At 49.5% G+C, this 12,556-nt stretch overlaps 1 protein-coding gene across 1 annotated transcript in view; it reads left to right on the top strand.

The window, feature by feature from the left end:
* Nucleotides 1–2,597, top strand: part of LOC128270127 (uncharacterized) — a 70,818-nt gene extending 68,221 nt beyond the window's left edge. The window contains exons 6-7 of the mRNA XM_053007533.1: nucleotides 1,616–1,891; nucleotides 2,542–2,597. Coding sequence (XP_052863493.1) covers nucleotides 1,616–1,891; nucleotides 2,542–2,597 — 332 coding nt within the window. The remainder of the gene's footprint in view (nucleotides 1–1,615; nucleotides 1,892–2,541) is intronic.
* Nucleotides 2,598–12,556: the final 9,959 nt, after the last annotated feature.

Below are 12,556 nucleotides of genomic sequence, written 5' to 3'. Positions count from 1 at the left end.
TCTATTTCTCATCCGCGAGGCCAGCATTCAATTTGTTACACCATCCGCGTTCACGGAGTCAAATGGGAAAATGGGTTCCCTGCGGGGTCCGTCGGTCGGCGGGCGGATTGGAAAACTTTCCAAATCAAGTGGACCAACCACGGGGACCGTGGCACAGATTATGGAAAATTAATTTTTGATTCGTTCCAACTTTTCCAATAATCTTCCCTTTAACGATCAGATACACATAAATTGGCGAGAAAGTTTCAATCGGCGCCGCGCGGTAAAGTTTGCACTCATCCACGATTCCTATTGGGCCTTGGGCCTAGCCGTTGAACGATGGTCAAGAGAATCTTATTGCAAGGTTGTAGGCCTGAAAATTGATTCGACAATAAGCCATCACAAGCTGGCTGGCTGGATTTCCTTGCGCATATCGTTAACCTCAAAGTGAATTTGGTATTTAGATTGTTTTATTGGGTAAAGTGAAACGTTCGAAATCGTAATGTGTAAAGGAACCAAATTGGAAAATAATTCAAAATGTTTTCGTAACTTTCGCAAGAGTAACCCAAACGAACGCCAAACATAAAAGGCAGCAGCTAGATTTGAACACTGAAGCTGTAAAAATAGAACGGAGCAAATTTGTCTTTTTCTTTACCTAAATCAATATCGCTTAAATTAAATTATTGTGTATTAATAGTGACACGAATACCCTTCTTGGTCGTCTGTAATGCCTAATGTCTCCATAATGGACATACAATATGAATATAATACATATGAATTAATTAATTCAGAACTCCTTTGAATGGCCTAATTTTCCACAAAAATGCGTCCTTTCAAAATCGAACTTGAAGCCCAATAAATATTGGAAACAGTGCGCAGTAACGGGCTAAATATCGCAAATAATGATTGACATAATTTAAAACAAATCCTTGTGCATATTCGGTAAAGCGATAGTTTTTTTTCGGCATTTGTGAACCCGCGACAAGGAAATGGTAATTCTGAAATGTCATCTCGCTTTAAAAACCATTCGTTGAAATATGCATTCAAGGCTGTAAAGGCACTTCTCTATATGCGGTATATCATCCCATAAGTGTTAGTCTTAGCCAACCCAATACATTTACTTTACGTCCCGTGACAAAATGTACCAATGATGGGTATATCGAAAAGACAACTCATAAGATAAGCCTAAAAATAACAAGTCAACAGTTTTTGTTCGTATCATCCTAGACTTCAAACGGATTTCGCTTTTCGTTCTTTATACATCGTCTCAGTATCGAAATATAGTTTCCACAATCCGCGAATACGTTGACACGTGTAAAAAGAATCCTGATTCTAGGTCACCGATTCGAGCCGTTCACTTCACCCAATAGAATCGAATAGGTTTGGATGAAACGAAACCAATTCGGTGCGGTAAGTCGCTTCACTGCTAACCTTATTCGGCCTTCGACAGCAAATCGTCCAATTGCGCCTCAGCTTTAAAGCCGTAGCGTCAAAACGTTCCTTCTCCCGGAGACCCTCCCGGACTGACCGCAGCATCGCCTGGCAGTGGTGGTGGCGGACGGCGCAGATCCATCGCAAAACCGCAAAAGCATTCTGTCCAACTGGTTAAGAACAGTTTGAGGGAAAAATTTGACAGGTGTTTCCCATTCCGTTTCCAGGGGAGTACCCAGCAGCAATGCAGCGCGCGGGACAACCGCATCATCGCACGCCCGGCAACCATCAGCTGTTGGTGCTGGCGTCGGTGCTGGTCTCGTCCTGGCTCTACTCCATCGGTATGCGGCTGCCGAGCGGTTCCGGTCGCACGGCGCGCTGCCGGAGCCCTGCCTCGCCGTGTCCGTCGTAGCCTGTTTGCTGCACCGCTTGCTACTGAGCGTCCTGGCGCTCCTTCCGGCGGCCCGCCAGCACCACGCACGCCCTCGCCTGAGGTCTTCCTTACTTTCCGCCAGCGGGCCCAGCCCTCCCGCCCAGCCCGCTAGCGTCCCGCACCGAACGTGCCACTTTCCCTCGCTGTCCTCGCTGCGCCACCGCCTATCGGTGCTGCTCCTATCAACCGTCGACCGGCGGTGTCACCGCCGCCGTTCGCCGTCCCCGGGAGCTCCACGGCCGCAGCGCTACAACCACCACAATCATCGCTGGCGGACAACACCGCCGCCGCCGCCCTGTGCGGGCACTCCTCCCACGGAAGCATCCCCAGCCGCGGGCCAACTCCGCCAGCGTAGCCTGCAGCCCGTTCGATGAAACTTGATCCCACAGTCTGCCATCGATCCGCCGCCGATCGCTCGATGGGCGAGTTCTTGGTGTTGAGGTTCGGTCCAATCGACGGAAGACGGCTACACACACACACACACACACGCGTGCACCCCCACATACACACGGACGCAAACTCTTCGCGACAGCCTTCATGACGCCTGCGAGGCCATCGTTTTCCCGCTCCCTATCGGCCGCCAGCCGGACGAAAAAGGACGAACCAAACTGGCTCGAGAGAGGACACAAGAACCCAGAAATCAATCATTGCTCGCCGAAATCATGTGGCCGGTCATTGTAAATGTAAATTTCTTCTAGCACAGCCTAACATTAACCACCATTCGGCCAAGGACGGACCGAGCGGTCACGCGTAGAAGCACAAATCGTTGAAGTTGCGTGCGTGTGCGGGTTTGGCGAAGGACGTGGAAGGAGCCGGAAAAGAATCGCGTTACAGCACGATCGTGTAATGTTAAGCCGAGTAAAAGTAAAATGGAAAAACAAGTCTGTTAAAATGATTTAATCTTTAGGTATCTCTAATAGTAAACGATAAAAAGTAAACAAAGCACAGCGCAGCGCAACGCTTCGGCTCGCCGAACCGTTGCGTCGGCAACGCAAACAGCGAAAGCTACGTTTAGGATAAATGAGAAACATAAGCCGCCGATCGCGCCTGATGGTCGCGAGGCTCGAAGCGAGGGCAGTTACATAGATTTTAAACCAATCCACCAGCTGGTGACCGTTGGTGATCGAAACGTCGAACGGGTGTCATAGGATGGCAAAACACGAACATGTGCCGATTCGAGAATGGAAACAACGCGAAGCAAAGTTGCAAAAAAGACCTTAGATAAATCAAAAAAACACTAGAACGCTGAGAGTATGAAATCGAAATGGCTCTCCGGTCGGTTGCTCCCTTACGGCCCTGAAATGGTCAAACCATGCACCCCGTTGTTGGGGACAGGGCGGCAGAGCAGGGTAAAACACCCGAGTGGCGAATGAGGCAGGGCAACCGGTGGCAAACGCAAGAGAACGTAAGAGAAAGTTATTAAGTTAATTTTTAAACACTCGTTAAAATATGATAAAATATAAATCAACAAGAACGTGAAACAACACGACAACACACACGAAAACATTATTGGGATAATTGAGTGATATTTTTCATATTTCACATGAAAATAAAAAAGGAAACAAAACGAGAAACGAGAAAACCACAAGTTGTAGCCAACCCTGTTCCGGGATCCACTCATGTGAAAGTAATGGCCAGCCCGGTGGAAACACAAACCGGAAACCGCATGCAAACAAACCCACACCAACCCACACGTTCGTCACCAGGTCCGAGCAAAAGAAAACCGAAAGAGAGACAAATGATAACAAACCGAACAAAAAAAGAAGCAGAACACAACAACCCCAACAACTGTAACCGTATCCAGCTGAAGTAATAGTAAATGAACAGATTTAATTATAATGAAATTTAAATAAACACAAAAGAAACACACCCACACACAGGTGGGTGGACCGTGGACGGGAGCCGACAAAACCATCGCAACGCCATCGCCCGGCCCCGGGGGTCAGCCGTGGTCAGAAACTCTGAAACCTGAAGTTCGTCCTGACGAACGTTCGGTCCGGTCGGTTCGTGGTTCGTTCGAGAAATTAAATCCAATCACCAGAAATCCCCCACAAGCAGTAACGTAATACACACGCAAGCACGGATGAGTTATGAAACATGAAACCATTGACAGCCGAGACAACTGACGCCGACGGGGCGATGCGTGTGTTTTTGAGGTACAGAGAGAGTGCGAGAAGAAACAAAACGAACACTGAAAGAGAAAATTAAACGAACGAAAAGAAAGAGAAAAAAACAATATATGATAAATGAATGTACAAAATAATGGAAAAATATATATGAAATAAAAACATTAAAACAGTAAAGTGCCCCTAGTGAGTTGCTCTAGCTCCTGTGAGCTTTGTGTGTGTGTGTTTGTGTGTTTGTTTTATGTTTCCACTTCCCGGTAGTGTTCGTACCCGCAAGCGTGTAGCAATGTGGCCAGCTGCTCGATGAAGATATCCTGACCTGATTGCGCCATTTACCGTGGTGAAGGAAAGAAACATAAATCAAATAATTAACAGATTGCCTCGGGCGTGGCCATGCTGCTGCTGAGCGGTGGTTGCCTCGGTTTTTTCACTGACTGCTGCGTTCGATACGGATCGAACCGTGGAGCACGTGGAGCGTAGCACAATGGCGGGCTTCTCGTTATGAGTGGTCTCCTGGCAACCGTGGTGACATTTCTATCGCAAGTCCCAGCTTCGAGTGAAAAATTGTTCAGCGACTCCTTTGTGGACGTTTACCGACGGAGCGCGTTTAATTACCGCGCGTTTCATCGAAGTTATCGGACACGTTCCGGGAACTGGGGAACACTACAGTGGTACATGCGACAAGCATAGGCAAGAATGTTGAAGCTTTGTCAACAAATCTCCGTTCGTGAAGCAATTATGTTTTCAAACCTCTACCTTTACTGTTTCATTTTTATCATGATCGTAAAGAAAACGCATTTGATAAACCTTCCACATTTTATCTTAAATCAGTAAGCACACGCCCAGCAATAGGGGTAAGCATGGCGTTCGATGGCCCTTTTCCTTCTGGCGCACAGCCCCAATTACTCAGCGCTTGCCAATACAAGTGAGGCTGAAATCATGTTCTACACGTTACAAGACATGTGGTGCTCGCACCGAACCGTACACGATGGAACTTCCCCTAAGCTCAATTTAAACTTAATTTACCGTGGGCCGGTGTGCAACATAGCTCACCGGTGGGGGCGATCCGAGCGTCGGGCACTAGGTCCCGAATGCATAGCCAGCACAGCTGCTACCTCGGGCTGCCGCCGCAAAACATACTAATCCACACTCCTTAACACACATTCCACTCGGCACGGCGCCCAAGCGAACGAGGGCGCCCCATTACAGCACATAAAACACATAACACCCGGACATATTGTTAGCGCCGAGGGTAGCGCCCACTGTACAAATCGGAAAACTCCGGTCGTCTAGGGTGTCGACCTTACGGGATTATGAGACTGCACCGACGGAGCGACGCAGTTCCTCGGCGGGTAAAATGTTCGAGAATTCGTATTATTATCGATGCTGTTATTAAGCCACTTACCACCCATCGCCGGCTCGACCCGGCTGGGCAGGACTCTTTGGCTTCCTCAGCAACCGACAAAAAAAACCCGACTAGGGTCCCGGCCCCCGATGGAACGACCCGGTGGAGTTCATAAATAAAACTAATTAAACACGAAACACCCCCAAACGCTGCCTCTCGGGGGGACTTGACAGCACGCGGGACGGTTTATTTCTAGCTCCGACGACGACGACGAGTCCCTGTGCCGGGTTCTTCAATATCTTGACACCGCCCGATGGCGGAGCTGCCATGCGCCAGAGCGGGCGCGACACTGCGGTTTTATGGCTTTTCTTCGTTTTAATTGCCCCATACGCGCCCAACATTAGGAATTTAATGCTCATAAATGGGGGACCCTGCTGGGCTTCGCTGCAGGCGTGCGATCCGGTGTGCGCCAGGGATACCAAAAAATAATGGGACAGCGGCAGAAAAAAAAAAGTGCGAGCAATACAACGCTCCGTGCCCCCGAAGGTCACGTTTCGCGTCGGCGGAGGACCGGGAGGACCGAAACCGACGTTCGAGCAGGAACCGTGGTTTGTCACGTGGCCGATCCGGCGCAACTGCATCCTTCCTGCCTTGCGGGCCGCACTTGCGGTGCCCGTATCATTTTTCCATCTTCCACTCCGTCCCGGCAAGCGCGGCGTAATGTTTCTGATGAATTATAAATCTGAAACAAGAAGGATGGCATAATCCGCTCCGGCCTGGCACAGTGAGCCACAGAGTATGTAAATGATCCCGCCGTCAAAATATTAACAAATGTACCAAACCAAAAACAGCAGGTAAGTTGAAACACCATTAGCATACTTTTTTTTCGTGTGAATGTCCTGTGTAGAGTACCTCGAAACTCCACTTATGTGCCCCAAAAACCTGGAGTTATCCAACAAACGCCTGAATGTATGCAATCCATAAAAGGGCAAACATGCGCCAGACGAACGAATTATGATTCCATGCGCAATGCAACGTGACTCGGGCAGCGATAATTGTGGACAGTTCAGTGGGCTTTGCTGGTCCAAAGTGCCCTCGGTTTATGGTGCACACATGCGTCATGCAAAACGAACGTGAGCGTACCGTGGGCCGCTCAATTTCCCGCCACCTGCTCTTCCTTCCCAACCACACTACTGGCGTTTCTTTCCATTTTCCACACTTCTTCCAAAGGCTTCGTATCCAATTACGGGCGTCTTGGGCTGCCTCCGTGACCAGAAAAATATGCCGTAACGTAACGGCACCACGTCTCCGGTTCTGGTGTACTTTCGGGCGGGGGGCGACGGTTGATTTTGCCTGGCCCTGGCCCGCCACATGCTTTCCATATTTTGCGCCGTATCCACCACCACCACCGTCTCGTAGGCTTCGGGTGTTATCGGCAAGCACGCGCTACTTTGCGCCACTGAGCCGCCAGCCAGCGTTCGAGTAGCAAACGAAGCGCGAGAAATGATGCCGATTGCGCGCCGTTGCGATTTTCCGCACCAGATGTCTGGGTGCTGCGTCATGCTGGTGTCGTTATGGTCGGTGTTTCGTCGACAAACCATCAATCCCCATTTACGATATCGTCGAAAAACGATTGACGCAGACGTCAAACGTTTGCTCAAGCATCGGCGACGAGTGCCAATCGTCCTGCCGCCGCGGCCAGCGATCGTCGATCGGCTGGCGCCTCGCCTTATCTCGAACGCACCAACTGAAACGACACACTTTTACGTTCCCGCATAAAACGCGAATGAATGGTCCGGGCATTGTGGTTGTGCGTGTGTGTGTGCGCGTTTTTTCCTTTTGCTACGGATCGGCTTTGGATTGTACGAATCGCATCGAAAACCATCACCTCGATGTGCACGATTGACGGCCCGTAAAGCTGTTCTGTTTTTCATCGCCACATCGCCAGAACAAGGGGGTGCCTGTTGTAACTTCCGCCAGCCCGGAGGCTGGCCATAAAACAATGTGCGAATAAATAATGAACCGAAACGCCTCCAAAGGTGCCAAATCTGACAGCAAAAGATTGTAACAAAGTGTTGAAAAATCAGGCCTAACCATGAGTTGAAAAAAAATATACATCTAAAATAGCATAAGTTTAGCATAAAATGGTTGATACAGTTATCAAATTTCAGTATGTTCGGTTAGTGATTTGATGCTCCGGTGAACATAATGATATGGCAAAACCAAAAGCAAAATTATGTCGCACGCACTGCAATTAATGGTTTCCATTGATGCGCTGCATCTATCGAACGCATATTGCACGGGACTCTGCTCTCTGCTCTGCGGTGCTATTATTATGCAGCATAAATCGTGTTTGTTGCTTTGCTTCGAGCTCATTAGCAACATAATACACTGATTTAAAAAAAAAACGAACCCAACCCTACGGGGGTCTTTGTTGTTTAAATGTTTCCCGCAAGATTCTCAGAATTATGCCAATTGGAAGGATTACTCCATTAACCCGGACCCGGACACCTACGCTCGTTCGAAGCGGTCCCCCCCCCCGTACGTCGAGGCGTTCGGTTTTAATTCGCTCGTTTCGTTTGTTTCATAAATTGACGTGTACCGGCGGCGAGGCGAATGTAGCTTGTTTCGCATAAAAACGATGGGGTTTCTGTTTTTCGTTTTCCCGGGCACCGGCTCCCCCAAGTCAGGGAGCACCCTGGCAGCAGTGTTATCGGTGTGGCATCGGTGCTGCTGCTGCAATCTGCTTAATTAACTTTGGGTTTGCACCCGAGCAACTCTAATGAAACAACGTCCGTCGGAGCGCCCGCAGTACCATCTGCGAGTGTGAAATGCTGAGAAATTAACCATCATCTGCTGGGCTGGAGTGGCCGGCTGGTGTCTTCAAAGCATTCCTCTCGGCAGTGGCCGGTCCTTAAGTGAGAACCGCAACGTCACCCAGGATGAAAGCATTGTCTGACTCTAATGCATTAGAAACGTTTGCTGCGACGCTATTTAATCAAAACCTCGTCCGGTAGATGAAGATACGTTAAAAGCGCACGCCGGCCACTCTTGCTTGATTGTGCTTCGTCGAAGGGCCAGTGCCACCCCCCAGCTAGGCAACTCCCAGCAAAGTAATTACAAAATGAATCCCGAAGTGGAGACGCCTCCAGAACCAGGGCTTTCCGGTGGGCGGCTCTAAACATGCGCCTCGGACAGTCAGCAAATCGCAAGAAAATCGAACCGATTCCGTCCGGTTCGGGGGTTCACTTGTGCTTGAGCAACACGTAAGCCAGAGTGAGAAGCCATGAAAAAGAGAGAGAGAGAGTATCTGGTCAAATGGTGGTTTGGAAATCAAAGAAACTAGAAAACCGCCGTTGCAATGTACACCTGCTGTTCCTTTGGTCAGTCGACCCCTCGAAACATCCGGGACTCCCCCGGGCTGTGGTCAGAGCCTTACAACGGACCGGAAAAAGAAGCCGAAGAAAGCACATTCATCAGCAACCGCACGAAAACTGCTTTCGCCTTGAAGGAGGAAGGTTTGAATAATTGTAGCCAAAAGCCTTGCACTTAGTGCGCCACGCCGTCCGCAGTGCAATTTGCTGTGGAGTGGCAAAGAGGGGCCGATCTATAGATGAAGCATGATTGAGCACAGTGGGATTTATGGCACCGTCGAAGTGCTCTGGGCTCCATTGTGGGCGCCTCAAGTTGACATGCAAATCGGTGCCGATTTCCGATTTTGCTGATCAACCCCGGAAGGATGCTCGATTCCGGTGCTTAGCAATAGGAGCGCCATTTCCGGCCCCCCGTAGGGCCTGGAGGTGCACCGAGGGGGAGGTGGTCTGGAGCTGCAGGAAATGCAGTTCATCCTGCGGCCCTTGCCAGCATTCCCGTGCCGCTAGTAGTGTGGGATCGAAAACAACTTCTAATCGTTGCCCCAGTCCTGGATCCAGACCCGGGCGCACGGAACCGATGGCCGGAAAAACTGATGAAGCATTCTGGCAAGTGATAGAGCACGGTGCTCGGTGCTCGGAAGTGAAAGCCGACCCAGAAGAGTGGCCCCAACAGCCCCGGCACCCAGTTGCATTAGTAAAGTGACTTGTCAGAAAGCAAAATGGCGCTCGGCGACCAGGAACGAGGCCCCTTCCGCCGTTGGTGTGCCAGATTATTCTTCGCCGAAATCGGGTGCATTGCGCTCGGAGCAGGTGTGGTTTTGAAGTTACGTAATGGATACGTAACTCCGCTTTTTCAAGGTGTGCAGAATCCATTCAGAAGTCAGAACTTTTCCATCTTGAGTGGCGAATGCGCGTCGGGCGTATGGGTCAGCTCCGAGTGTCTCATGCAGCCTCAACCCTGGGAAGGTTACCTACCATTAATCAATCGCAAAGGGCAGTATCTCTGGCCGTAACCGGCCACTGGCTGGTATGAGATCCCCATCTGCAGGATCTCGATTTATCGTAACAAGCCCCAGGTAAAAGAAATGAAGGTTTACTCCAATCGAGGCCAACATTTCTTGCCATCTCTCTCGCGCGCTCTCTCTCGCTCTCTCTCTCGGCTGCCAGTTGTCAATCTGCACTGACACACACGCACACAGAAGCCGTTCCAAGAGGCAAGTGCAATTAAAAGTTTAATTTCCGCAAATTCCCTGACATCGTCAATGTCGGTTTCCGTTTCGTTGATGAAACGGATGTGCACCAGCCAGCCTTTGGGATGCCTGCTGTGCGGGGCCTTCCCTGGGGAGAATTGTACCCGGCCGGAGGCTTGGCGAGGCTCCGGCAATTTGGACCACTGGGGTCCCTTCGTCGGTCCCGATGCATGTCTGATGCACTCGAAATTGGGGAGCGTTCGTTTTCACTGGTGACAGATGCTGTTCGTAACCAAACCAGATCGTACCGTTACACCATCGGCCACCATCAGACAGCTCACACACTCGCTCGAAATGGCGATAAATAAAATAACCTTTGAAGACACGAACGAACCGAACTGACAGGCTTACGGTTCGAAGGCAAATCAAATGCATTTTTCTCGGTTCATGGCGGAAAAGGGGGCACGACTCATTTGATGTTTGTGGCTGCCGTTAGCAATGTGAATCAATTTCGAATTACAACCACTGTGAAGGGCACGCATTTCTGGGTTTTGAATGCCAATCTGAGGCGTCGAATAATGTTCTAGCAAGATATCCGATAGTTTGCGATTAGAAAATTGTTGACCAATTAGGGATTATGACAATGGAACAAGTTTAGTTCAATATCTAACAATGTCTTGTCGCTTTGCTTCAAAAGTCGTCATCAGCATTCAACCACAGGTCTTATGGAATTTCGGTTTACTACTGCAAGTCCCCAGAAGTTGGACAGAAAGTTCATTAAAATAGTTCCACCGTGAAGGTTAGGAGTGCCGTTCACCGTTACCATTCATCTCGACAGCTAACGGCTCGAAAGCTACGTCCACAATTCTTCGAAACTTATGTGCACTGTCGGAAGGGGAGTAAAGTCAACCCCGCCGTGAATGTGTACGAGGCAGAAACTCGGCTGTACTAACATCGATTAGAGAAGAAAAATGGTTAATTAAAAACAAACGTGACCCCTTTCGGTTCACTACTTCCAAAACCATTCCCGTGATCAACATTCACGTCCCTCTCTGATGGCGATGCATTGCCGGAGTGCTACACGGACACTCCGATTACTTTCATCGTTCAATTTTGATCCTCAAAGGAATTGCTCTACGAGGTCAAACGCTTCCATGAACTCGTCAACTGCTTGCGACATTACAGCGCTACTGCTTCCGATAACGGGACTGTTGGGACCGGCTTCGTTAACCAGGACGCCTCGAACGGGTGGACCACAGCAGACGTGTAGCTGCTACCGTGAACACCAGACGTGCTCTTTTCTTCCGACCAAGGACACATCCCTGAATCCAGACTTTCTGCCGGTTCCACTAACTTCCCCAACCTTCAAACGCTCCTTGGAGACATTCGAAGCCGTACACGATACGTCTTCAGAATCTGGGCAAAAGACGAAAAATTCACCTCATCTCACAGGAACTAGCGTGCGTGGGTCTGTGTCTACCAACAGCAAGCCAACCTGTGTATGAAACCGAGGACGTCCTGCTCTCACGTCCTACGGTTGCACATATTCCACCAACCAATCCATTAGGTCCAACTAAAAGCACTGCCGCTTGTTGTCTTAAATTGTACAAAGGTATAATGAGTCCGCTCGTCCCTAAATATGAAACAACTCTTGTAACCGACATCCTCTACATTCTTTGAACAAAATTGATAAAAGGTCAAGATTAATTTAAATAATTTAAGCTTTAATTTAAACCGATCCATGGTAAAGCAAATTATTATAAAAATAATTGGATTAGCCTTCGAAACATTCCATAGTTCCAAAAACTCTCAGCTAAATGTCAACTAGTTTCTCAACATTGAAAGCACAAAATTACTTGCCATTTAAAGTAAGGTTATCCAAAAGTGGCCACAGAAAAAGCAAATTCCAATCACCTTTCGATTGGCCCAATACGTCTCACCATGGTCTGGTTCGATCCTTGATGCTATGCTTTTACTGCATTGCCGTCGGTTCATATTTTCTCGACTTACGGCCAACCTTTGGGTGGAGCCAACAATAAAACAGATAAGAAAAACACCATCTCGGAAGCGACAGGACACCGATACTCGCCACCATCCGGGGTGGTGACGGTGGGAACGCGGGAATGGGCGGGTGAAGAAGAAGCCACCAGCGTCTTACGAACAATTACAGGCGAACTGAACCGAAGCTCGGCCGGTCGAGGCGCAAACACTCGGTCCTCGGTCGACGGAAGCAAGCGCGTCGGAACAAAGCCGATCAAATCGCCCGTAAGGACCCGGGCAAACACGGGCCAACACACTCTCAAAGCTGCCCCAGCGTGTGTGTGTGTGTGCTCGGTTTACACGTACGAGCTTACATCCGCCACGCAGACGGACGCCAGCGATGCGGCGGCGATGGCGATCGATAAATGGTTTTGTTTTGCTCATCGTCTGATTGGTTGCGGAGGGCAAACAGTGAAGCGAAAGATAACATTGTAGTCAAATATAATTGGATTGCTTTATGTTTGTTTATGCTTTGTCGATAATTGAGCGTTATGCTTTGTCTCGACCACCCCCACGCATCGCCGGTGGTGTCCGCCGTCGAAAGCGTCCTTCGCCCGTCGCCCCGTCGCACTTTATGTGCGCCGCGCTGCTTTATGCTCATTGCTTTCGTTCGCGTCTGTGGAGCTCGCGTATCCCGG

This window comes from Anopheles cruzii, chromosome 3 (genome assembly GCF_943734635.1).
Source record: "Anopheles cruzii chromosome 3, idAnoCruzAS_RS32_06, whole genome shotgun sequence".
Taxonomy (NCBI): Eukaryota; Metazoa; Arthropoda; class Insecta; order Diptera; family Culicidae; genus Anopheles; species Anopheles cruzii.
This window is presented reverse-complemented; position numbering and strand designations above follow the sequence as displayed.